Here is a 25,235-nt window from a genome sequence, read left to right on the forward strand (position 1 = left end):
CTTTGAAGCCAGACAGCCTGAGTTCAAATTCTGGCTCCACTGCTTTTGAGCTGTGTGACCTTAGGGGACTTATTTAACCTCTCTGAGTCAGTTTTTGCAACTGTGCAATGGAGATAATAAGGATACCTACCTTGAAGAGGATTATAATTGAGTTAATACATGCATTTAGAGTAGTGCCTGGGCCATAGAAAACAGTCTTTAAATGATAACAGTTATTATTCCCATCCCTGGGGAATGTGTATATATTTTTTTTGCCCTTTTCAGAGATGATGAAGTTGAGGCCCAGAGAGGTTAAGAGACTTGCCCAAGGTCACAAAACCAGTGGGTGCCAGAGCTTGGCCTTGAACTCTCAATCCTAGGTGCCGTGAGGCTCCCCATCTGCAGCTGTGGTTCTCTACTCTCACCCATCTCAAGGGCACTTTTCCAAATGCTGGTGACTTTTCCTTCCCCATCTCTGCAAAGAAGAGAAGTTTAAGCAACAACATAGAAATGAGGAGGCATATCCTATTAGGGCAGTTAAATGTGGGAAACAGTGACTGAGAGTGGCGGCCTTAGAAAGAAGCAAGAACCCTTCTGCCCAATGGGAAAGAAGTCTGTCCTCCCCAGCACGAGGCAGGTCACCTCTGGGGGTCCCTGGGGACTGCCGGGTTGAGGATTCAGTTGCAGGGTTTGTGGCCCCTGGGGCAACTATCTCAGAGGTTTGGTGCCTCGGAGCAGGTGGGTCCTCCCATCCCAGCATGGCTGGTGGGAAGGCTGGGGGGCGGGGAAGCAGGGCAGGGGGCGGGAGGCTGCACCGCAGAGGTGAACGGGGACACATCTGGCAGGAGCTAATTCCACACTATGGTGTTTCAGTCAGGAGATGACACGACTCATTTGTTCGAGGGGCATAGAAAAAATGAGAGAGAATTACCCACCTCCCCAAGGAGAAAACTTCACCAAATAAATACATAAATGAAAGCCAATGCTGGGGAGAATCTGCCACATTCTGGAATGCTGGATTTGTTTGGTTGTGAGGCAGGGGGGGTGGGGTGGGGGGTGGGATTTTTTATTCTCCTGCTAATCCTGGCCTTTATTTTTATCCATCACTCTCATTTTCCATTCCACATGTGTTCCAGGCCTGTCAGGGAGCCATAGCCCACAACCTTGTGTTTATTTAAATTTAAATTTATTTTCCTGTTTGTTCCTGTTAGTCAGCGTGTCCCAGCGGCAGCTTCTCTGGCTCCCATCTCTGCAACCAGCTCTGCAAAGGTTGTGCTCGTGGGAGCAGGCCCTGGGGGCCTCCTCCAAGCTTCCTTTCAGCCCAGGGGTGCTTAGCCCAGGGGTCCTCAGACCCCCAAGGCATCCATGAACTTGAATGGAGAAGAATTTGCATCCTTATGTTCACTAACCTCTAGCTGAGTTTTAGCATTTCCTTCAATTACGAATATAGCACGAAACCATAGTGGTATTGGCAGTCCCTGTGACTTTGACCCCAAGAGAAACCTCAGATATTTTCGTATCACATTACAGGTGTTGCAAGGATCTCAAAATACCATTTACACTCATCACGACTTTGAAATTACTGCAGTTAGGAGGCCCGCTGCTCAATCCTACTTAATGCATTAACAAGCACATACACTACTATAACTGTTTTTTTAATACTTTGATAACTGCATTCCAAAATAATTGGTCACTTGGTGGTCCTGTGTACTTTGTTTTATGCAATTAAAAATGTTATTCTGAGATGGGGTCCCTGGACTCCACCAGACTGTCTGAGGGGCTCGTGGCTAGGAAAAGATGGACACTGCCTCCTTACCCTTCTGTTCTCATAACTGCTAATGGCGACCCTTCACCCTCGCTGCCCGCTGCAGGCCTTCTCCGTAGGGCTGACGTCCCACCATTCTTAGAGTCGTCGTTCTAGCCACACCCACTCGGGGTGGGGAAGGGACTGGGAGGAGACAAGACCCCCATCAAGCTGTCTGTTCCATGTCTCACATTCAGCGGAGTCCATTTTATGGCTCTGCACCCTCCAACCAAGCCCCATAAATCCATTCGCCAGCATCCACTTTGTGGTGGAGATGCAGGAACTGTAAGTCCCCACTGCCCCGAGGAGTGGTCCCAGCTGCCCTGAGTGCATCCTACCTGCCGATGCCACCTGGGCATGGCCCTCTGCATCCCTGCTTTCCTAAGCAGTTCTAATTAGAAACCAAACCTTGGAAGCAGTGAAGGGAGATGGAGGAGAGAGGGAAGGGCAGGCTGCCAGCATCCCACGGAGGCAGATGGAGGGCTTTGCACTCTCGCTGGCTCTGTGACTATCTGGTTATCTAGACCCTTCCTGCTCCTCCATTAGGGAGATAACTGGATTCTGGCTGGAAATCACCCACGGCCTGAAACATTCCATCAGTGCCTGCCGAACCCCCCGGGAGGTAGAAAGGAGGTGAATGGAGTGCCTCTGACATTTGTACCCCTCACCCTGCATGTGAGTTCATCAGTGGAGTAATGCTGAGAGGATCTAGGGGGTGAGGGCTCCAGTCCAGGGAGAAACCAAGGCGAGCCTAGTGGGGAAGTGGAGGTCAGCATCGCTCTACTCCCATGGCCTGGACCAGTAGGGCTTCATCCTGGCTTCTCTTATTTCTAAAAGTTTCTCTGGTCATTCTGAAACATAGCAGGGGTTAATAACAAGCTGGGCCCAAATGATGTCAATGCTAGCATGCCTCCCTGGGTCCCTAGAATTCCCATGCCTGGGCAAGCATCTCTCTGCAACTTCGTTGTCTCACCCTCTGCCCTGGCAGTGGACTGGGGTCTGTTTGCAAGCCCTCTGCTGTCTCACAGCCTCAGCTCTTATTTCTAGGGTTACTTCTCCAAAATTTAGCCTTTCCGGGAAAATCTCTATTGAGTTCAAAGCAAAGCTGCTCTGGAAGGGAAGCCACGGGGAGCAGGACAGCCCCACTTGTGCTTTTTCCCATTAATTTCTCCCCAGTTGCCTTCGCTGAGGCTCTTATTATGACACTGATGATTATTAGGATTTTTCTGTCATGGCTGCAACCTGTGGTGTGATTCTTCCTGGTATGCTAAGCTCCAGCCCCCCTGAGGCTCGGAGGGTGTCCTCTGTGGTGGTTCAGACACCTCCCAATTTAGTCTCCTCCTAAAGTCTAATCAGCATGCTATTTACACCAGGCCTGGCAGCCCGGTGGGGGTGTGAAGCAGAGCCCTTTGGTGCCCAGCCCCAAGTCCCCTTCGGAGACTAGAGTTCATCTTTCAAATCTAGAAAGATTTGGGGGGCTGCTCCCCCTTTATCCACCCTCCTGGCAGTCCCTTTTCCTACTCCCACTGCTGTCCACACTGGTAAGCAGGGCTGGCATGGATGGGAGAGTGGAAATCGTTTTATCCCTAAAAACAGTGGCTGGGGCTTCCTTGAGCCCCCACAGAGATCAGAAACAGACCTAACAAACTTCATCTTCAGTCCTTAATTCCTCTCTCCACTGCCTCTTGACTTCACTGTGGGCGCCCGATAGCCAGCTTAGCCCGACACCCTCCCCCTGCCAGCTCCACCGCAGCACCCCCCTGCTCATCACACCCCTGGCAGGAATAGGCAGTGAGTTCTGTTCACCACCCTGTCTTAAAAGACAAGGGCAAGCGCAGCTCGGCTGGACGCCGCGCCTGGGTGTCTCACCCCACCACCATGATTGTGGGCTGTGAAATATCCTAATCAACAAGTAACAGGGATGTGGAGTCCTTCTGGGCAGCCGTGGTGATGGAGGGGCACCCAGGGGTGCGCTGAGCCCCCTCCCAGCTCTCCTTCCCTGGGCTCCTGTTGGCTGTGTCCCCCTGAAAGGGGAGAACGTGCAGGAGGGAGGGAAGAAGGCATTTGAGGTTCAAGGACAGGGTTACCACTGTGACCTGAGGCAGGGAGCAGATCCTTCTTCTTTTCCAGGTCTCAGTTTCTCCATCTGTTACCCACTTAATTTGAAAAAGGAATCGAGGGTGACAAGAAATTTTCAAAATCAAGGTTGACATTTGTTTACAATCTCAGTTCAAAGCTGCAGAGCAAGTTTTTCTCTCCTTTGTCCTGACAAGTGCCCTGAGTCTAGTGTCAGTGGCAGATGTTATTTCTGCTCTTTTCACGTGAGCAAAGCTAGGCTCAGAGGGGCAGTCTCCATGTAGGGTCACACAAGACCAAAGACACCCAATGGTCAGCTAACACGCAGGGTGGCCTGGGGCAGGAAAAAGAAAGAGATGCTCTAGAAGGGATTCTCACCTTGGGTGGGAGATGGGAATCGATTAATTTGTTCATTTATTCAACAAATATTTGTTGAGCGCCTACTGTATACCAGGAGCTCTTCTAGGAACTATGGACCGTCAGGGAACACAACAAAGCCACACCCTTGGGTGGCTTCTGTTCTAGAGGTGGAAGACAGACAACAGAGAAACAAGTAAATACGTACTATGTCAGGTGGTGACCAGGGCCATGGGGGGAAATAGAGCAGGGTAAGGGGATTAAAGGTAGCCCGAGGAGGCCTCTCTGATAAGACGACTTTTGAGGAGAGACCCAGTGAAGTGAGGGGCGAGCCAGGTGGGAAGTTGGAAGAGTGTTTCAGGCAGCAGAACAAGTCCAGTGGCCCTGAGGCCGGAATGTGCTTGCCTGTTGAGGAAGAGCCAGGAGGCCCAGGAGGCTAGAAGAGGTGTTGGGAGAGGAGATCTGAGTGGGCTGCAGGCTCTGAGGGGCTGGGGGCCATTGTAAGGACTTCGGCTTTCACATGGAGGGAGTCAGAGAACTGCCTGAGGATAACCAGCAGAGACTGACGATCTGATTGAAGTTTCCAAAGGGGGCTCCAGCTGTGAGAAGGGGGAACAGAGTGGGGAGGGGTGATGAGCCATTAGAGGGCAGGTGCCAAGGAGGGACACCAGTTAGGAGGCAGTTAGGGGAATTCGGTGGGCCGTGCTGGGGCGGGTGCCTGGGGAGGGGAGGTGACCGGCTGGCTCCTGAATCTAGTTTGAAGGGAGAGTCGGTAGGATTTGCTGAGCGGGCTGAGGGGGGGTCAGTGAGGAAGGGGGTTGCGTTAAGAATGACTCCACAAGGTTGTTGGCCTGAGCAGTGAGAATGGAGTGAGAGGAAAGGTGATTTGGCGAGAGGCAGGTGGATTCATCAGGTTAGCTGTATGGTACTTTTGACATCCAAATGAAAATGCTAAGGAGGTAGACAGAGGAAAGGGGAAGTGTCTACCAGCAGACCCTCTTGGGGAGCAGGGAGCCCACATTTGTAGCACTTGGTGACCGCCATGGTGTAAGCTCTACCAGGGCTGATTTCAAGCTGCAAACATGACATCAGCGGGCTCTCACAGATCCTAGAAATGTAGCGGTCGCCTGCACGACTGTAAGAGCCGAGAAGCTCCTGCCACCACTCTGATGAAACGTAAGCAACACCGTCCTCTGGACTGTACTGAAAGCCCAGGATCTAGATGGTCTCACCTAGGAATGGAGTGTGGATCGCAGAGAGCAGGTCAGGGGACCAAGCAGCCCCAGGGCACCCTAACATTTCACATTAGGGGAGAAGAGGAGGAAACAGCAGAGAAAAGGAGAGCAGCTGCCAGCGAGGAGAAAGGAGGACCTAGATGGAGCCATAGAGGACTCGAGAATGATGGAGGTGGGGGCGTGGGGAATGGGGGGGCAGGGGGTTCGCAGCCCCTGAGCAGGAATCGTTGGGGCAGCCTGGAGGGGCCAGGCCCACCATCCTTCCTTGGTCGGCCAATTAGCATATGTATCTGTGTTTACTTTTCTGTTCTCAGCATAATGACTCTTTTTAATTGCTCTCATTAGGGGATGTCCAATTTCACTAACATTTACAGAGCAGGCCTACTAGGCATTTTTGGGTTTTTGTTTTTTTTTTTTTTTAAATCCACATGGCCCTCCTCTCCCGCAGCCTGCAGAGCCCTCCCCTAGAGGGATGCAGCCATCCCAGCCGGCCATACTCGCCCGGAGATGCTCTCACCTCCCAAAAGGGACCAGACTGGGCTTAAATAAGCAGACCACGACAGTGAGGTGAGAACTGAATGAATCTCAGAGACATCATGCTGAATGAGAGAAGCCAGCCTCAAACAGTTGTACTGAAAGAAGACAAAACCTTAGTGATGGAGAACAGAGAACAGATCAGTGGTTGTCAGGGCTTGGGAAGGGACAGCCTCAGGGAGTTTTGGGGGGCAGTGGAGCTGTTCTGTCATCTGACTGTGGTTGTGGTAACCCAAATCTATGCATGTGTTGAATTCGTAGCGCTGTACACCAAAAAAAGTCAATGTTACTGCCTGTTCATTAAAATTAAATTATAAATTACTGAGGATGCCTCAACCCACCCACCACCCACCCACCCCCCAAAAAAGGTCAAGTAAGAGGTGTCAGCATTGGCAGCGCCCTGGGTGGACTTTCAGGTTCAGATAGCACCAAGCTTCTCTCCACTGTCACTTAATCCAGCAAGTATGTAGCATGCACCCTCCTCTGAAGCTGGACAGGGAGCTGGAGGCCTCAAGGGCCACCATGAGTTTGAACCTAACTCGGGCGAAGGACTGACGACGTCTGAGTGTGAGTATGATATATCGTCAGAGCTGTGCTGTAGGCTCATTAGTCTCTCCCTGAGGAGGATGGGGCTCGAGGCCAAGGGCGATGGCAGGGAGCATGGATGGGTGGGGACTAGGCGAGAGGTGGGGGCCTGCTTGGACATGGGGTCGGAGGGAACGACTGGGTTTGGGGTCGAAGTGATGCAAGTGACGGGAGCCTGAAAGGGCAGGTGGGGGAGGGCTAGAGGGGGGAAAAGAAGACGGGCTTCGCCACCAGCTGCCACCACCCTGATGGTCCTTCCTGGTTTCGTGGTCACCTGAACTTCGTTCCTCTTCTGAATACCTGCCTCCCCCCCCAACCCTTGTCTTCTCTGTCTCTGCCTTCCTGTTTCTCTGAAGTCTCTGTTTCTCTCTTTCTCCATCAGTGTCTCTGTGAATCTGACCATATCTCTCACCCCCCTCCCATTGCCCACTCTGGGTCTACCTCTGTCTTCTCTCTGATTTTCTTCTCACACCCCACACAGTCATGGACAAACATGCACACGCAGTTCATTCCTTCCTTCCCTCATTCGTTCATTCCTTTGTCCATTCAACCCATAGTTTCTGTGCGGCCAAAGTGTGCCTTGGAAGGCGTGGAAGTGTGGGTAGGAGGGGCCTTCACAAACCGGGGCACCTGTGCTGGGGTTTGACTTATGACAAGGGGATGCCAGGATGCCCAGGGACCTCCGAGTGACAGGTTAGGACTGTCACCTGTCAGGCATGGCCCCTGTCAGGTAACTCTCCCATTCCTCAGGGTGTCTGCTGGGTCTTGCTCACCAGAAGGGCACCCAAGGCTGGGCAGCTCCCTCTGGCAAAAGGGCTAGGAAGGGTTGGGAGGTGAAATCACCCATGTCCCTCTTGGTTTCTAGGATCCCCGGACACCAGGTTCGTAGTCTTTTAGTAGTCTTGGGCTCTGCACTCCAGGCCTTCTGAGGACCGCAGGATACCTCATTTTAAAAGGCGGCCCAGAGAGGGCAAAGTTTGCCTGAGGTCACAAAGCATTTCAGCTCCAGGGGCTCCCAGGGGCTCTGACCTTGCCCCCCTCAGCCCCCTCCCTGTGTCCCAGAGATGCAGGGAAGATGAAGTCGCTATTGGAGGAGAGGCAGCAGAATACAAAGTGGTAAGATTAGTCCCTGGCACTGTCCCCCTCCCTGTTTCCATAAGGCAGTTAGATTTCTTGGCCTTGCCACACATTTCTCTCTGTGGGAGCAGGCTAATAGTTTCAGTATGGTAAATAGACAAAGCCAGGCAGCTGCTGAGTGAGTGCAAGGCCCAGCAACCAGCTCTGCACCCTGCCTTCCCTGCTCTTTGTCAGTGCCCCTAGAGGCCCGGGCAGAAAACAGAGGGCTGGGTGCCCCCCTCACCCAGCCCCAGTAGGGCCCATCCTCCAGCTGCCCTGGGCGGAGGGCAGAGGGAAGGGTGGGCCAACTCCTGGGATGCATACCCTTTTTCCTCACATTTGGGACTCCCCTACCTGCCCTCTGAGGGCTTCCTGCTCCAACCCCAGCCAAAACTCCCATGTGGAGTCTGCCAGTGGGGTAAGGGAAGGGTTTAGGGCAGGGGTAGGGGTGAAGTCCAAGTTGACAGATCCTGATCAGAAGTGAGGACCATAAGCTTAGAGGTGGGGCCTCATGAGAGTGGTCTGCAGGGGGGCATGCCTGGGGTGACAAGACGGGGCCACCCTGTCCTCAGTCCTCATCCCCTACCCCCACTCCCATCGTCCCCATCCCCTTGAGATAACAGTGTTTGGTGGAAACGCTTTAGGAAGCACGATCTGCTCTGTCACCTTGGGCAGATTCCTTAATCCAAAGCCTTCGAATGCCCCCACCCCAGCCAGCTTGTGCAGATCAGCTGAGAGAATGTTGGTAAAGCCTTGAGCACAAGGCCTGGCACCCAGCAAGAGCTCGGCCCACGGTCTCTGCTATTGCCACCATTCCTGTTACTGTTTAAACAGTGTGAGTGAATCTGGGAAGGCCTTCTGGAGACGGCAGGCTGCGTGTTTTGAAGGAAGAATTAAGCTTTCCACGTGGGGCAGGTGCTCTCCAAACAGGCTTCTTGCCCCAGCGAGGGAGGGAGGGAGGGACTGGGCTTGGCTCCCCTAGAGTCTTTTTTTTGAAAAACAGCTTTATTGAGATTTAATTCGTATGCCATACAATTCACCCATTTAAAATGTACAATTCGGTGGCTTTTAGTGTATTCACAGATAAGTGCAACCATCACCACTGTTAATTTTAGAAGATTTTAATCATCTCAAAAAGAAACCCCCTGTAGCTGTCACCCATATATCCTCCCTTCCCCCTGCCCAGATCATCCTCTAGTCTACTTTCTCTCTCTGTAGGGTGAGGATCCAGTTCTCTCACCTCCCATGTGGTCTTGGTGGGGGTGGGGGTGAGGAGGGCATGGGGTCCTGCAGTGAAGAACTCAAGCCTCATCAGTCCGGCGTGGCCCCTCTGCCCTCAGCACGTGACTTAGCAGTCCCAGGGGCCCAGGGCTGCAGCCCCTGTATGTGTGGGGCTGGAAAGAGAAAGGGACAGCCTCTGGGACTTCCACCTAAGGCTTGCCCTTTGGCCACGTCCACAGGCTCCACTTTATTTCAGTAAATGCCCACTGGGCCTGTTGCTGCTTTGCTCCCTGGAGGTGCAGGGAAGCCCAGAGATTTGAATCCTACCATGCAAAGCCCCATAGCCAGAAATGGCTATTTGGTGGGTGGGGGCTAGAAGGGATGAGGCCAGATGAACTGGTTCCAACTCAGGGGTGGGTACAGCTAGTTCTGCTGTATCCTGTGGTCATAGGTGGTACCTGTGTCCCCAAATGGGACCCACTCAGAGCACAGGTCCCCAAGGCTGGACTAATGGATGGGGGTGCCTCCATCCTCACTGGCATGGGGCCAGCTCGTTTGTGTGGGTGCCACATGTGGGTTGGAGTCTGAAGTCTGAGCAGCCTTTGGGGAGCACCCATAGAAAGTGGGCTATTGTGGTTGGAATTAGATGCTTAGAAACCCTTACTTTCCATCAAGTACATGACTCCATAGCCACACCCCCTCCAAATCTGGGCAGTAGCTCTGGCTGACCCCTGTTGGGCTCTCACAAATACACCAGGTGGAGTTGGGGACCAGCTAACCCGCTTTATCCGGGACTGTCCAGGTTTTGGACCTAAATCCCACATCCTGGGGACCCACGCAGTCCCAGGCAAACCAGGAGAGTTGGTCACCTAGAAGCAGCACCCATCATCTGTGATGCAAGTCTGAGAGGTGACCCACCCCCAGAGAGGAGAAACTGAGGCTCTGAGCTGCTGGTGGCCAGGCAGGCCCAGGATGCAGACTTGGAAGAGCCAGCAGGGCTGACCTACCAACCCTGTGGATGTGGACTTTGCTCGGTCCCTGGAGTTGGGGCTCTGGGTCCAGCTATAGGAGGGGTGGGGGTGTGGGGTGAGGAACAAGGCCACAGATAGATGGTCAGGTGCAGCTGGGCTTTAGATGTGTGAGATTCCCATAGTGTACTGGGAAGTGGGCTGCAAATTAGGAAAACAGAATTCGAAAGCACCTGTCCCTCATTTACCTTAATGCACGTATTCAGTGCCCAAAATTCATTTCCCAGAAGAGCTGGGGCTGGCTGCAGGGTCTGCCGACCAGACTGCACCTGGGGCAGGGAGGGAGAGGAGGTGTGTGTGTGTGCAGGTGAGGAGCACCTGCCCACCTTGCGTGCTCTGTTCTATAGACGGATCATACACACATCCAGGGGATGAAATTGATGGCTCTCTAGTATTCTTTCCCTCAAAGTGCCAGCTGCCAATTGGATTGAATTAGATTTCACAGGGGTTTTTGCAAGACATGGAATTCACCAGCAAATTACTCTTAAAGAGGGAAAATCAATCATTTGGAGCAGAGATAAGCTGAAGGCAAGGCGGCCTCGGATTGATCCTGTCTGTGCAAGCGTGTGTGGAATTCAACAGATAACCTGGGGAGAGGAGGGCGGGGGAGGCTGCAGCAACAGACAGGGACAGGGCGGGAAGGGGGTGTGCAGAGGAAAAGGGGAAGTCAGAGAGGAAGAGGCAAGAGAGGAGGAGGAGGAGGGAGAGGAAGGAAAAGGGGAAACAGAAAAGAGAAAGGTAAGAGGTGAAGAAAGATGAAGAGGGAGAGGAGGAAAGAAAAAGGCAAGAAGGAAGAGAGGAGAGGAAATGAGGGAAAGATAAAGAAGGAGAGAAAAGAAGGGAAAGAAAAGAGGAGTGACAGAGCAGGCCAGGAGAGAGCTCGGCAGGTATTAATGGGCCTTAGAGGATCACACAGTCCAAGCTCCTCATTTTACAGATCAGGAAACTGAGGCCCAGAGAGAAAAAAGGGCCTGACCCAGGCACATGGCACTGAGTGGCGGAGAGGGCAGGTTGCTGCACACAGGCCCGCGTGGCTCAAGGACCAGATCCACGGAGGAGTTTGGAGAGGAGGGTTAGGTGGATGTCAGCCTGAAGCGAGGGCAGCGTCCTTCACCCAGGAATTCCTGAGAGGTGCCAGCGTCAGTTCTTCCAAGTTTCTGCAACTTGGAAGGTCCCTGGGAGTTGAAGTGGAGGGGGACAGAGGCAGTGACCTCTGAGGGCTCCTTGCCATTGCCCGTGGACCCCGACACTGCAGAGGGTGGCCTGGCGCAGTGGACAAGGACAGCCGCCTCTTGGAAGCAGAGAGGGGCAAAGAAACTTGGTGCCCCGTTAGGTGTAGGGGGCTGGAAGGACAAGAAGGTGGAGGAGGTGGGGATAGGCCAGCCTCCTGCCAAGCTCCACTTTGGAGTGTCAGATGGAGGGCCAAGTGAAAAGATGACAAAGGAGTGATAAAGAATACTTCCTTGGTGGACTTTTATTTTTTTTTTTTTTCTTCACCCAGTAGCATGGATTCGACCCAGAGAGAGCACAGTGGAGAGGGGAGGGAGACCCGTGGCCCCCTGAGCAGGCAGGAGGGGCCCCTTACCCTTGCACACATCCAAGCCTTTGCTCTCTGCCTGCCCCTCCCGTCCTTGGCCAAGGTCCAGAAATCAGCCGCCCCTCAGGATAACCTCCTCCCCTATCCCCACCCTTTCTGGAACAGTAAAGTTCTCCTCTATTAGCACTTTCACTGTGCCACACACTTCGCCAAGATTTGGCAGCTCACAAGAACCGTAGCAGAGAGGCTTTATTGTTCCCATTTTACAGATGAGGAAACTGAGGCTCAGGGAGGTTAAAGAGTTTGTTTAAAATGACACAGCAGAATCTGTGTCTGACTCTAGAGCCTGTGCTTTTAATCTTCACACTTTAGGGCTTCAGACCCTGGAATCCAACCACTGGTGTCTTCTCTGTCAGCCCTGGGCTCCAGGTGAGGATTCTGGGAGGGGGGCCATGCCTGTGGGAACCCATTTCTGCACTCCCGGTCCCCAGCCCATTCCCAGCTGGGGCTGAGGGTCTCCCACCAGTCCATAGGGCTTGCTGGATGCCCCGGGCAGGGTCCTGGCCGCCTTTCTCTTGTCTCCCACCATGCTCCAGCACCAGTATCCCGACACAAGAATCATTTTGGTCCTTGCTGTCCCACGTGGTCCACTCTGCAGTCCACCCTGGGCCTTCCTCTTCTGTTGAAAGAAATTAAGACTCTTCCAGGGGCACACCGTAGTACAACAGGATGGGGCGAGAGCCCCTAGCTTTTGAGGTACAAAGTAAAGAGCACACTGGCCCCTACCATCAGGGAGCTTCCTGTCTCTGGTAAAATAGACACAATTGACATGTCACCCACCAAAACATGCTGGGGCAGGGTGGTGATGCTGTTTCATTTAATCACATTTCATTTGATGTGAGCTTTTTTCTCCCCGCTTTGCGGATGAAGAAACAGACTCCAGGAAGGGAAGTGAGTTGCCCAGGGTCACACAGCTAGAAAGTGATAGAGCCTGCCTATCGGCCTGGGCTCCCAAACCTAATCCTGCTTCCAGTCCATCACAGCCCTGAGACACTGACCCAGATCCTACCCTGACCCACAGCAGAGAGAGCAGGGGGCATCCGAGGGGTACACTGGTGTCACCATCTGCAGGGACAACCAGAGCTACTTAGAGGGGAATGAAGGAGGCACTCACAGGCCTCAGGTCTGGGGAGGGTGGGGGCGGAGCGGTCAGGATTCCTCCTTTTGAGGGACTGGACATCCATAGGGGGAAGTGCCAGTGTCCAATATCCAGAGCCAGCAGATGCCAGAGGGAAGCCACGCACAGGCTCTCGGGGAGCCCAAGGTGCCCCCACCCGAGCCCAGTGGCAGGTGCCAGCCTGAACCCGCATCTACAGAAACCCCACACAGGGTGAGGAAAGTCCCAGTTTGTGCCTGCGGTTAAATAACGTACATACCACACCTGCCCCCGCCCAAGGTTGTTGTGAGCTTTCAAGGAGCTTATGATTGTAGAGGGCTTGGCCAGATGGCCTTTGGGGTGGGCTCTGGGAGCTGCAAAGAGACGAGGAGGGGCAGTCCTTGGCAGCAGCACCTGCTCTGACCTCTCCAGGCCGCCCCCTCCTCTTCTTGAGCCCAAGGCCAGAGGAGCAGTTTGGGGGAGTTGAGGGTGCCGAGGCACCCCTCTGGCGGCCAGCTGAAAACGTGCCTGGGGCTGGCACGCTACCCTCCGTGAGGGGTGGGCAGGTTTCAGTAACCAGAAGCAAAGCATGGTGAGCCTCATGGGCTGGAAACCAGCAGGGAGCACGAAGTTATTTTGCGTGTTCTTCCCCTTCCCAGTAAATCAGTAAAGCCGAGCATCTCAGGCGGCCTCCCCACGGCAGCGGCGGCTCCCCAGCCACGTGGGGAGAGGCAGTGCTGCGGCTCCAGCACCCACGGCTGCCAGCTGTCAGCCTTCTCATCACCTCTCCCAGCTAAGGGAAAATTCAATCCATCAGGCTCCTCTCCACACACACTGGGACTCCTTTTGATGTACCTGTTTATCTCCCTTCCCAACAAAATCGCCCCTCAGAGGCTCCAAGGGGGCCTCCTGCCTCCTCCCTACCCCTGCTGGCCCAGCCTGCCATGTGGTGGTGCAGGCCATGGGAGGGCACAGCCAGGCCTGGGAGGGGCGCAGGGCCACCCCCTCCCTACCCCGCCATCAGCGCGGCTCTGTGACCTTGGAAGAGGTGCTTTACCGCCGTGGGCCTCACTTATGCCATTTGGAAGATGGGGAGAAGTACACCAGGCACTCCCACTCTCCAGAGCCTTGTGCCCTGCTGGGGGGTGAATGGGGTAGGGGGTGCACACAATTCAGGCCAGGAGAGCCAGTGGTTAAGAGCTAAGGCTCTGGAATGAGAACAGACCCGTGTTCAAACACATTGTTGATAGCTGTGTGGCTTGAGCAGGTGACTCACTCTGGCCTCAGTTTCCTACTCTGTGAGAGGGACCGACTGACGCTGATGTCATGAAAGCTGTTGTTCTAAAAGGCTCCCAGCCCAGGCTGTGGTTAATAGGGGTTTTGCACCAACTCACTGAATCTCTGGCAGGCACAAAACAAGTCCAAGTAGGAATTGGCCCTCTGGGCAGCTTCTGGAAGGGGTGGGCTGAGCATTTAAGGGGACTTGACCAGAAGGTGGCCCTGGGGTCTCGAGACAGCAGCACTGAGGTCCTAACTGTGGGGTCACGCCTTAGGGAACTTACAGCACCTGGCAGCAGGTCAGGAAGGGGGAAGGCCTCATTCCCTGAGACCCCAGAGACCTCCCTGGAAGGGGCTAGGAAGCTGCCCCTGAGAACTTGTCCTTCTAGATGCACCTGCTCCCACCAGGTACCTAGCCTGATCGGTGCTGAGCTCGGCACCATGTTCCCAGAAATCGCTTCATTCTCTTATTTTTTCTCTCGGCCTGCACACTATTGTTACAGCTCCAGCAGCCCCAGCTCTCTCTCTCCAGCTGATCATCCACCATATCTTGCTGGTCGACTTTCTTATACTCTCTCCGACTTGCTCCTTCTCTTGCCTTGCTCTGTATCAGTGGTTTTCAAGCTTTAATATGGATCAGAATACCTGGAAGGCTTGTGAAAACCCAGATCATTTGGCCCCACCCTCAGAGTGTCTGATTCAGTGGATCTGGGCACCACCCAAGAATTTGCATTTCTAGCAAGTTCCCATGTGCTGCTGATGTTGCCAGTCCCACTGCCACACTTGTAGAACCACTGCCAAACCTAGTGGTTCTCTTCTTTAAAAAAGAGCTTTAAAAAATCCTGATGCCTGGGCCCCATCCCCAAGGCATCCCCAGTGGCTCTGGGCATCTGTATTTCTTTTGAGAATCCCCCGTCAGTGCCCACTAAATCAGTGCAGAAGTCCTTACAATGGTTCCCAAAGTGGGAGGCAGGGAGGCCCACAGATCTCACAAACTCCTCTACACGGACCCTTGGTGAATCAGCTCCCCTTCTGCCTTGTCATTAATTCATTTCCCCTCCATACCTTTGCTTAGGCCAGGGGTTCTCAAAGGGTGGGCTCCTGGGACCTGCAGTGTCAGCATCCCTGAAACTTGTTAGAAATGCAAATTCTCAAGCCTCCGCTTGACCTCCTGAATCAAGTGGGGGCATAGGGAGAGGTCAGTGTCAAATGGAAAACAAACCCGGACATGGTGAGGAGAGCCTTTATTCAAAAGGATTGTTGTAGGGGGAAAGGACTATTGCGATAGAGAGAACACTCTGACTTTAAGGTCTTAAGAGTCTGGCAAAAGGGGTTTTCTTTTATAGCGAGGAAAGGACAGGGTGTGGGGAAGTGGGATGAAAGATTGGCAAGATGGGATAGTAGATCTGAGGATATTTTATGCTGAAGCAACATATTTTCTGGGAGGTGCCCTTAAAGTTCAGGGGTCTAGAGAAGGAGTTTAGTCAGCATTGGGTTAACAAGCATTTTGTTCTGATTGATCAGTGGGGACAAGTAGTTCTGCTAATTATTGATGAGACGAGTATGGGAATGTGGAAGGTTTGGGTTTAGGTCTGGGTCTGGCCCTGTCATAGATAAACCAGTGACTTCTGTGAGTCTTATCTAAGACATATGGGGAAGGGGGTTCTGTGCAGTAAGCCATCTTCCAAAATACAAAGGGTGGAGGATTTCTTAATCTTCACTCTTTCCCAGGATCATGGATCTTGGGTAAAATTTAACATTGCCAGCCGCAATCTATTTCAACACACCCTCCAGGTAACCCTGATACGGGCTAAGGAATGGGAATTACTGCCAGTTCCTCCATCTGGAAGGCCTCCTCTGCTGGTCCATTTTCCCTTCCTCTTTTTATAAAACCAGCTCCACACTCCCCTTCTTCCAGCAGCCTCGCCTTGCTTGGTCTCACCTGCTGGTTTTCTCTCTTGATTCAACCCTGGAGGGCTCAGGTTTTCCATCTCTCTTTGCTCTGATGACTAGCACTGTGCACGGGGCTGCAGTTGGGAAGGCCCCACACCAGGCTCGGAGTCCAGTCTGTTTGTCCTGACGTCAGCATGACAAGGCGATGCTTTAACCCAGAAGACTGTGGTGTTCTGGGGTCGGCTGCTGGTTGTAGGAATTGTAGGGACAGGCACTGGCCTGGGAACTGGGCCTGGATTTTCAGCCCTCCCTCTGCTGCCAGCTGCCTGTGAGACTGTGAGCAGCTCACTAACCCTCTCTGAAATCAGTTTCCTCTGGAGGGGTCTGCAAGCTGCAGCATGCCCCCATCTCTACCCATGGCCCCAGGGAAGAGGATCACAGAGTAACAAGTGAGGAAAAACTGCTGAAGCTGACTTCCTGAGCACCTACTGTGTGCACAGTCTGAGGTGGGAGTCCCGGGCAGCCACACGGGAGACAGGAACCACTCTGCAGCCATTAAGAAAAATGAGGCAAATCATTTCTGGGTTAAACACTTACTTGATACTAATCAAGTGCTCAAGAATTAGTGCTGTTGTCGATTTGTACAGCTCTGGGCCAATCTGAAAGATGCAGTTTTAAGTGCAAAAATCCAGGGCAGAGCATTGTTTGTGGCATGTTACTGTTTGTGCCAGAGTGGAGGCATACATGCGCACTGCTCGGAAATGCATGGGTGTCCTCGGGAGAGAGGCCCGAGAATAGGGGGTGCTGGTGGCCTCTGGGGAGGGCCCAGAGTGAGGGGGAGAGGGAGGCAAGCTGTGTGCTGTTCACCCTTTTGAACTATTTGAAAATTGTCCATGTCTGTGTGATCATGTCTTTAACCTTTTTTATATTAGGAACTTAAACATGTGACAGTTGTTTTGGTCTCCTCATTGCTAAAGCGGATACCCTGCAATGGGTTGGCTTAAATTATGGGAATTTATTGGCTCATGGTTTTGAGGCTAAGAGAAGTCCAAAATCAGGGTGTCATCAAGGCGATGCTTTCTCCCAGAAGATGATGGCATGCTGGGGCTGGCTGCTGGCGATCCTTGGTCCCAAGCTCCTCTGTCCCATGTGGCAGCCTCTCCTGGCCTCTCGCTTCTCTTCTGGGTTCTGTTGACTTTCAACTTCTGGCTGCTCCTTCTGTGTTTTTTTCTTTTCTGTCTGACTTTCACTCTGTTTAGAAAGGACTCCAGTAATCCAGATTTGAAGTCCAACCTCATTCATCTGGGCCCCACTTTAACTGAAGAAACATTTTGAAGAGAGCTTGTTTACAATGGGTCCACACTCACAGGAATGGATTAAGTTTAAGAACATGTTTTTCTGAGGAACATAGCTCCAGACCACCACAGTAATGTTTGGGGTTGTCTCCTGCAGAGGCTCTGTCCAGGCTTCTGGGAGAAGGATGGAGGGACAGAGCCCCTCCCTCCGGGCCCCTCACATCTGTATCCATGGAGTGAGGTTGGAGTGAGCTCACAGAGGTGAGCCTGGCCCCCTCCTCTGGGATCCTTACTCTGCACCCTTGCACCTCTTCCTTTGTGTCCCTCCCCTCCCCTCCTCTGGGTCTGGGTGCAGACCCAGAGGCCATAGCCTGTGCGGAGCCCTCAGAGCAGGGTATGCTCCTGGGGCCCCCTCAGCCCCTCTGCCTTACCCTGACCCAGGTTCTAACTGTGTTCTTTCTGGTTCCTTCCTCCTCTTGAAACCTCTCCGGCTCCTTCTCTCTGTCTCCGTCTCCCTTGACTGACCGACTCCACTAATAGAACTTGGTAAGTGAGCCTGGGGAGGGTCTGGGCCGGGGTTGGAAGAGGCTTCGCAGCGGGTGTTGCTCAGCCCTCCCCACCCACTCTTGGCCTCCTTGGGGCCTGCGGTCGAGGGGCCAAGGTCCAGGGGAGGGAGAGGTGTGGGTGTCATCCGCTCAGAGCTGTCACACTCCACCAGCTTTGGTTATTAGTGCCCCTTCAGGTATTTAATTGGTCCCCAGCGTTGGCTAGGATGGATTCCACACCAGGGAGGACTGGAAACTCCACAGCCCGGCAGGGCCAGAGGAGCTTTACCCCCACAATCTGCAGGGGGCTGCTCCAGGCTAGGGGCTCTGGACACCCCACTCCTTACCTGGACCCTGGAACTGGCAGGAGGGGGCTAAAGGATCTCAGCTCCCACCTACTCTGTTCAAACCCTCTGTTTCAGTGACAGGGCTGGGCCCTGCCTCCAGGCCCTGAGAAAAGTCTAGATGCAGGAAGTGCCCTGCCTTTGCCAATTGGTAAAATGGAGAAACCTCAGGAGCCTGGTGGGTGAATATCAGCAGCTGTTCACTCAGCACCATGTTTGCACACCTATGGGGCGGCACTAGGGGCTGGAGAACCAGCTCGTGCTGGGCCTTGTGAATTCCGAGGCTTCGCAGAGGGTGTCATTTCCTGGGCTGCAGTCTTGGCCCTGAGTGCCTTGCAGGGACCGTTCCCAACTGGGACCAGGGTTGCCTGGCTGCCCTCTCTCACTGGAGGTATGTTCCAGAAGGGAGCCCTCCACATTCCCTGTGCAGCCAAGAAGAGAGGTGTGCTTCCTTTGCCAGCCCCGGGTTCATCGGGGAGGGCCTGTGCACACAGAGGGGCTGTGGGGCCCAGGATTCGGTGTTGATGATGCAGCCAAGAACAAAAAGGGTACATCCTCCTGGCACGTTCAGCCTGGAGACGAGGGGGTGGTCAGACCAGTAAGCCACTGAGTATCTGCAGTGGGGTCAGGAGGAGGCTCTCAACCCCAGCCACAGGTCCCCCACGCAGGCTGGGGAAGGGGTGGGATTGGGCATGATTTTCCTCCAGGCAGGCAGGAAGAGGGGGTTGGATCACTTTCCAAGCAGGCCAGACTGGGGAGCCAGGGAGCCCCAGTCCCGGCCTCAGCAGGCGGTCTCTCCTCCTGATCAGGGATTTAGGTGACAAGGAGCCATCAGCCCCTTCGTGTGAGGAAGGATGGGAGGCATCTGAGGGGCTCTCGCAGGCCCAGCCATAGCCCTGGTTAGATGGATCAGAAATAGCCAGCTAGAGTGGGCGTGGGCTCCGGGATGTGGCAGAGCCCATGACAGGGGTGGCAGCTCGGCCCCGGGTCCATGTTTCCAAAGTCACCCTGGGCTGCATAGCGTGGGCTTATTTCCATTTCGTGTGTCAGTGAACCGGTGCTCTCCCTGATGGACTGTGCTCCAGAAGGAGAAATGGGGAGAAACAGGGGCTGCCCTGGCCATCGTGTCCCCTCCTGTGCAAGCCTTTCGTGTCCACTTAAGTGCTTCTCTTCCCTCCAGTCCCTCCCAACCCTCTTTCCCCTTCTTTCCTCCCACTCCCTGCTGAGTAGTTGCTGGCACACTGCTCCCCAGTTAGGATGATGGGGCAGAGGAAGGAAGCAGCAATTGGGAAATTAACCAAACCACCTGGAAGGGATAAAGTGGGCATCCAACAGATGGTGGCAGCAGAAAACACTGGAAGAGACTTCTGAGGGCCTGGGCCTGGGCAGGAGGGGGTCAGGAAGCCCAGGCTGGGACCATTGCCAGGAAGCTGGGATCACCTGGTGGTGGGGGGTGGGGGGGCAGGCGAGACCCTGCTTCAGCCCTTGCTCCTCATTTCCTCCTTCACCAAAACAGCTCTTCGCCCTGACCCCACTGGCCCCCCAGTGCTCGCCGCGCCTCCATTCACTCTCCGGACCCTGGCCCCCCGGGCCCCGGCTGACTGGTTTCTCTTCTGTGCCTCTCCCCAGGGCCTGAACAGCATGTTCGAGGTGTACCTGGTGGGGAACAACTCCCACCACTTCATCATCTCCCCCACCTCCATCCAAGGGAAAGCTGACATCCGCATCCGGGTGGCCATCCCACTGGACTACGAGACCGTCAACCGCTACGACTTCGATGTGAGGCCCCCTCACCTTCTTCTCGGGCCGGGTGGGGGGAGTTCAGGGGAGGTAGGGGGTAACACCCTTCCCCTCCCTAGTCCCCTCCCCTTGCTCCTGGGGAAGCCCACCGAGAGATGTCAGGGGCTGGGTTGAGCCTCCTCTTTTCAAGGAGGTGAAGGAAATGTCCAGGAATTCAGGGGATTTTACCAGGTACCACTACAGCCTCAGAAGCCCCATCAGCAGCTGCCTGTGCCCCTCATCTGCCAGCCCAGCCCCCATCCACACCCCCCTCCCCAGGAGAATCAGGGGCCACCCCTAGCCTTGTGGAGCAATGACTAAGGGACTCAAAGTAGCCTGCACCTGAAATGGTCAGGGATGCGGGACAGGTGCTCTCTGCTGGGACCAGCAGAGGCCCAGGGAGCACTGATGGGGATGAGGGCTCTGGGAGCATGTGGGAACTCACCCAGCCCCCTGCTCTCCATGCCCAGCTCTTTGCCAATGAGAGTGTACCTGACCATGTGGGCTATGCCAAGGTGAAGATCGCCCTCATCAATGAGAATGACAACCGGCCCATCTTCAGCCAGCCCCTGTACAACATCAGCCTGTACGAGAATGTCACCGTGGGGACCTCTGTGCTGACAGTGCTGGTGAGTCCCCACTCTCCTTTGGGACCACTGAGCAATCTGGGGCAGACCAGAGTGAGGCAGCCAGTGAGATTTTGCCCAAGGAGTCTGGGCAATCAGGGACGCCCCCAGCGTGCTATAGAAACCATCTGGGACTTTTCCACGATGGGGCTCCCTTAGCTGAGACAGCATGGTGGAAAAGGGACCAACCTAGGGGAGGATAAAGTTGGGCTGAGGATGCTTTGGTTTTCTGCCTTTTCCCTGAGAGGGACTGAGTCTAGTTGGGTCAGGAGTCCTAGAAGCCCCCTATAATGTGTGGGGCAGGTGCCAGCCATCTCTGTGGAGGATGACCCTCCCTATCTGAGGACAGGCTCCTTGAGGGTGCCTGGGCATCCCCTGGGTCCCTGGCCCTCCCAGGATTCACTTGTATCACTCAGTACCATTGGTTGCAAGGCAAGGAACAGAAACCCCAGCTCAAAGTGCTTCAAACAAAAAAAATATTGGCTTATGCAACTCAAAAATGTAAGGGTGAACTTCAGGCATGGCTGCATCCAGGCACTCGATTGAGCAGGAATCCAAATTCAGCTCTAGCTCTATTTGTGTGTGTGTGTGTGTGTGTGTGTGTGTGTGTGTTGGCAGAGAGAGGCACCAACATCTCTAGGCTTACAAAGTACCAATTTATCAACCCGAACAGGAAAAAAAATTCTTTTTCAATAGTTCTGCAGAAGTTCCAGAGCTGATTCCATTGGCCCAGCTCGGTGGGCCATTCTGGAACCACTCATTGTGACTCTGATACGCCAGGACTGATATCTTGTGGACCTGGGATTGAGGTCAGCCCTATCCGAAATGTATGGGCTGAAAATGAGGAAAAGGGCTTTCCCAAAGGGGCTTTTGTTACAAGAAGAAAGGGGATCACATGCTGTTTTAGTTTCCTAGGCTGCCTTGACAAATTACCACAAACTGCATTGCTCAAAGCAACAGAAATTTATTCTCTCGCTGTTCTGGAGGCCAGAAGAGTCTGGAATCAAGGCGTTGGCAGGGCACTCTCCCTCTGAAGAGTCTTCCTTGCCTCTTGCCTCTTCCCAGCTTCTGTCCTTAATGCTGTTTGGCTTGTAGCTGTGTTGCTCCAATCTGCCTTTGTCTTCACATGGCGCTCTCTCTCTCTCTCTCTATCTCTCTCTCTCTCTCTCTCTCTCTCTAACACGCACGCACTCTCTCGCTCTCTCTCGCTCATTCTCTCTCTGTCGTCTCCTCTTCTTATTGGATTTAGGACCCAGTAAATCCTAATCAACCCTAATCCAGGATGACCTCACCTTAACTTAATCTGCAAAGACCCAACTTCCAAATAAGAACCCATTTTGAGGCTCTAGGTGGACATGATCTGGGGAGACGGTATTAAACCCAGGACAGATGCCGAGAGCTCACAGCAGTAGATGTGAGCCCCACCAGCTCAGGGTCTTGCCATAGTAGGTGCTCAGTAACTATTAGGGTGTTTAACCCACTGCTGCCCCCTCCTGCCCACTCTGAGTCCCCAGGGCCCGGAGTCTTCTCTTCCATCTCTTGATCCATCCTCACTCCAAGCGGAGACATTGCTGCCTGCACCAGGCTCCTAGCTCTGAAATGTGTTTACTCTACAGACAGATGCTATGAAACTGTACTGAGCCCCCAGGCCCTTCCCATCTGACAGTTATTAATATTTCAAACAGATGTTTGCTAGTCAGGCCGTCAGATGTAAACAATAAGTGCTACTGCTGTTTTCTTCTCCCCCTGCGTCTCCCAGCCTCTGGCTCCACCAGAGTACTCCCTGCAATAAATCACCTGGTGCTTGAGGGCCCCGAACCTTCCCCCAGCCTCTCTGGGCCCAACTGGAAAGCAAGGGCCAGGGGTCTGGCCTTCTGGACCCAAAGAGCATCTTCAGTCCCCACCGCCTCTGAAGGCCAGGGTGAAGGGCTCCCAAGCAGCCTGTGCTGCAGGGGGCTCACAGGGGAGGAGGCCCCAGCACCTCCCCCCCAGAAATGGGGCCACATGGCAAAAAATTCAGCTTTCAGATCTAGGCTCGCTGGATGTCAGGGGGCTCCTTCCTGTCACTCTCACCTGCAGTATCAAGTCCCCACAGCCCTGGGAAAGGGTTTGGGGAAAGCCTATAGAGCAGGGGTGGTCTGTAAAGTGTGGGAAGGGGGCACATCATGGCTGGTGGCACAAAAGACAGATGAATCAGGCCCGATCCAGTCTGGGGCAGGCAGTGGAGGGTAGGCTCTGGGGAGCATGAAGTGAAGACTTGAAACTGAGCATCTGCAAGAGCCGGAGCAGGCCTGGCCTGCTGTGGACTCACCCACCTCTCCAGTCCCTCTCCCAGGCTCATCCGGGTGCTCAGCAGGTGGTCTCTGCCCACTCTGGGGTCTGTGGGACTGTGCAGATGGGAGGGAGGTGATTCACCCAGGCCACATTTCTGAAACTACTGAATTCCTGGAAATTGCTGATTACCATGAGGGAGAAGGGAGATTCATCCCAACGTGGCCCTAGAAATGGGGTAGCCGAGCTCAAGCTGACCCCTGGTGAGCCTCAGGACAGGGTGGCTAAGGGCCCTGTGAGTCAAGGCCTGTTAGTCCATCTGCTCTCACTTTGGCCCCAAACTTAAGAAGGCAGGAGCCTGAGTTCTAGTCCCAGGTCTGCCACTGCTCTGCCCTGCTCCCTGGGCCTCAGCTTTCCCATCTGTGAAATGGGAGATTCAGGCCAGGCCAAGGGTGAGCCACCTGCTGTCCATTAGAACCACCTGGGAACTTTCTAAAAGCAGCAATGCCCAGAGCCACTTCCAGAGATTGTTTTTCATTCAATCTGCAGGAACAGGGTCCAGGCAGTGAGAATTTGTTTAAAGTAACACCTCAAATGATTCTACAGTGGCCAAGCCCAGGCTGTAGGAGGAGCCCCAAGGAGCCCTGCAGCTTGGAAGTTCCATGAAGACTCACCCACACTTGGGTTTAGGGCTCACTGGGGCAGAGCAGCTTGCACACGTGCTCCAGAAGAGACGGCACCAGTGCTTGAAAGCCACTAAGGAGACAGGTCCTGGGTTGATCCCCAGGGCAGGAATTGGACAAGGTGCAGATCAGCTACTGACGACTCAGCCTCCACCAGCACTAAGCCCTGTACTTTCAAGCCTCTCAACCCATTAATGCTCCCTGCAAACCTGAGGTATTAACCCCATTTCACAGATGAAGAAACTGAGGCTCAGAGCTCTATAGTGGTGATGGTGGGATTTTATTGCAAGCTTCTGGTGCCCATTTGGTACTTCTCAAAGTGGAATTTCAAGAATCTGAGGGAGGTCTTCTGAATAGGTGGGGATTGAGCCAGCATGCCTGGTTCCTCTCCCAGACCCTCTGGCCCCATCCCCAGCTTTAGCAGTTGCTGGGATAGCGGGCAGAAGGCCCAGCCCTAGAGGCCTTTGTGATGGTGCTAGTTGTTACATGGATGCTAAATAAATGTCCAAGGAAGGGAAGAGGGAAAGATCCTGTTTCCAACCCCACAGGAGGCAGAGTTTGAACAAAGATGAAAGTGCACCTGCCCCAGAGACCAGAGCTGTTGACAAGGGGTTGGGAGAAGCCGGGCAAGAGGGCCACCCTCCAGGCAGGGCACTGATTCATTCAATTGACATTTATTGGGCATTTACTGTGTGTCATGGTGAGCGAAGCAGACATGGTCCTGTCCTCCTGTCCTCCTGTCCTGCTGGGGTAGACGTCTTGCCAGAGTCGTAGGCAGGATGATGGTGGGAGGAGAGGCCAACAAGGAGGAAATGCATCATAGATGGGGGAGGGTCAGCGCTCAGGGGTGCTTGGAGGACACCTGGTCCCCAGAATTGTCTCATACTATTTAAGAAACAACCCTTGGGCAGCTCTCCCACCTGCAGCAATTTCCCCCAAAGCCACCCCAAACAAACATACAGTCTAAGTAAAATTCAGGTGCTTGTTATGAAAAGTCAGTCCAGGCAAGCCCCCTGGCCTCTCCTCAAGATCCTATGGCTAAGCCTAGGACCCTTCTTACCTAGGAAGCCAGTTGCTTTTTTTTTTTCTTTTTTAACACACGACAAGACAACAAAACAACCAGGGTGGGAAATGCTATTAAAAAAAAAAAAGAGTGTAAATTTTGGAAAAAAACAGAATATAGATTGTGCAGTCAGACTGCCAAGGATCAAATCCTTGGCTCTACCATTTACTGGCTGGGTAACTTCTTAATTTCTCTGTGCCTCAGTTTCTCATCTGTAAAATGGGGATAATAATAATAATACCTCCTTATAAGACTGTTGAGAGAATTAATCAAATTAATATAGTGACGTGCTTCAAACAGTGCCTGGCATATAAGAAGTCTATAGACATATTTGCCATTATCATTAGTGTTTCTTCAAAGGAAATCTCTTATGGATCATTACATATATAAAAACCAGTAACAGTGGAGCTGCATGGCTGGGGCTGGGCCGAGGGCATTGGAGTCCTGCCACCAAGCCACCATCGGCTGTCACACGCCCATTCAGAGACTGTTAACCCGTATGTGTGCACATGTGCACTTTATTGGTGGGTGCACTGAGGCCCAAATCAAAGGCAGAGCCAGGATTAGAAACCAAGTCTCCAGGCCCCAACCCACCCTGCCTGTTTCCATCTGGCTCTGGGGACAGATTGAAGCTTCCTCACCACACTGTGTAGAGTGATAAACGTTTAAAACTCACAACCCCCATGAGATGCACAAGGCAGGGAACATAATGGATTCCAAAGTGGTTTAGATGCAACAAAGCCCCCTAACTACCTTGAGAGAAATTGAGATACACTGAAATTTATCAAGTCAGGGATGGGAGCCAGGCTCCTTGCAGCTCCCGCTTTTAT

General features: G+C 53.5%; 1 protein-coding gene across 5 annotated transcripts in view; it reads left to right on the top strand.

Moving 5' to 3' along the window:
- The window catches only part of CDH23 (cadherin related 23), a 401,997-nt gene that overhangs the window by 220,407 nt on the left and 156,355 nt on the right, over nt 1–25,235 (top strand). For all 5 annotated transcript variants that reach the window (XM_037804411.1, XM_037804406.1, XM_037804407.1 and 2 more), the window contains exons 12-14: nt 17,635–17,640; nt 19,613–19,762; nt 20,233–20,391. In XM_037804411.1, the coding sequence (XP_037660339.1) occupies nt 17,635–17,640; nt 19,613–19,762; nt 20,233–20,391 (315 nt within the window). The remainder of the gene's footprint in view (nt 1–17,634; nt 17,641–19,612; nt 19,763–20,232; nt 20,392–25,235) is intronic.

The sequence above is a fragment of the Choloepus didactylus genome, chromosome 15, assembly GCF_015220235.1.
Source record: "Choloepus didactylus isolate mChoDid1 chromosome 15, mChoDid1.pri, whole genome shotgun sequence".
NCBI classification, from domain to species: domain Eukaryota; kingdom Metazoa; phylum Chordata; class Mammalia; order Pilosa; family Megalonychidae; genus Choloepus; species Choloepus didactylus.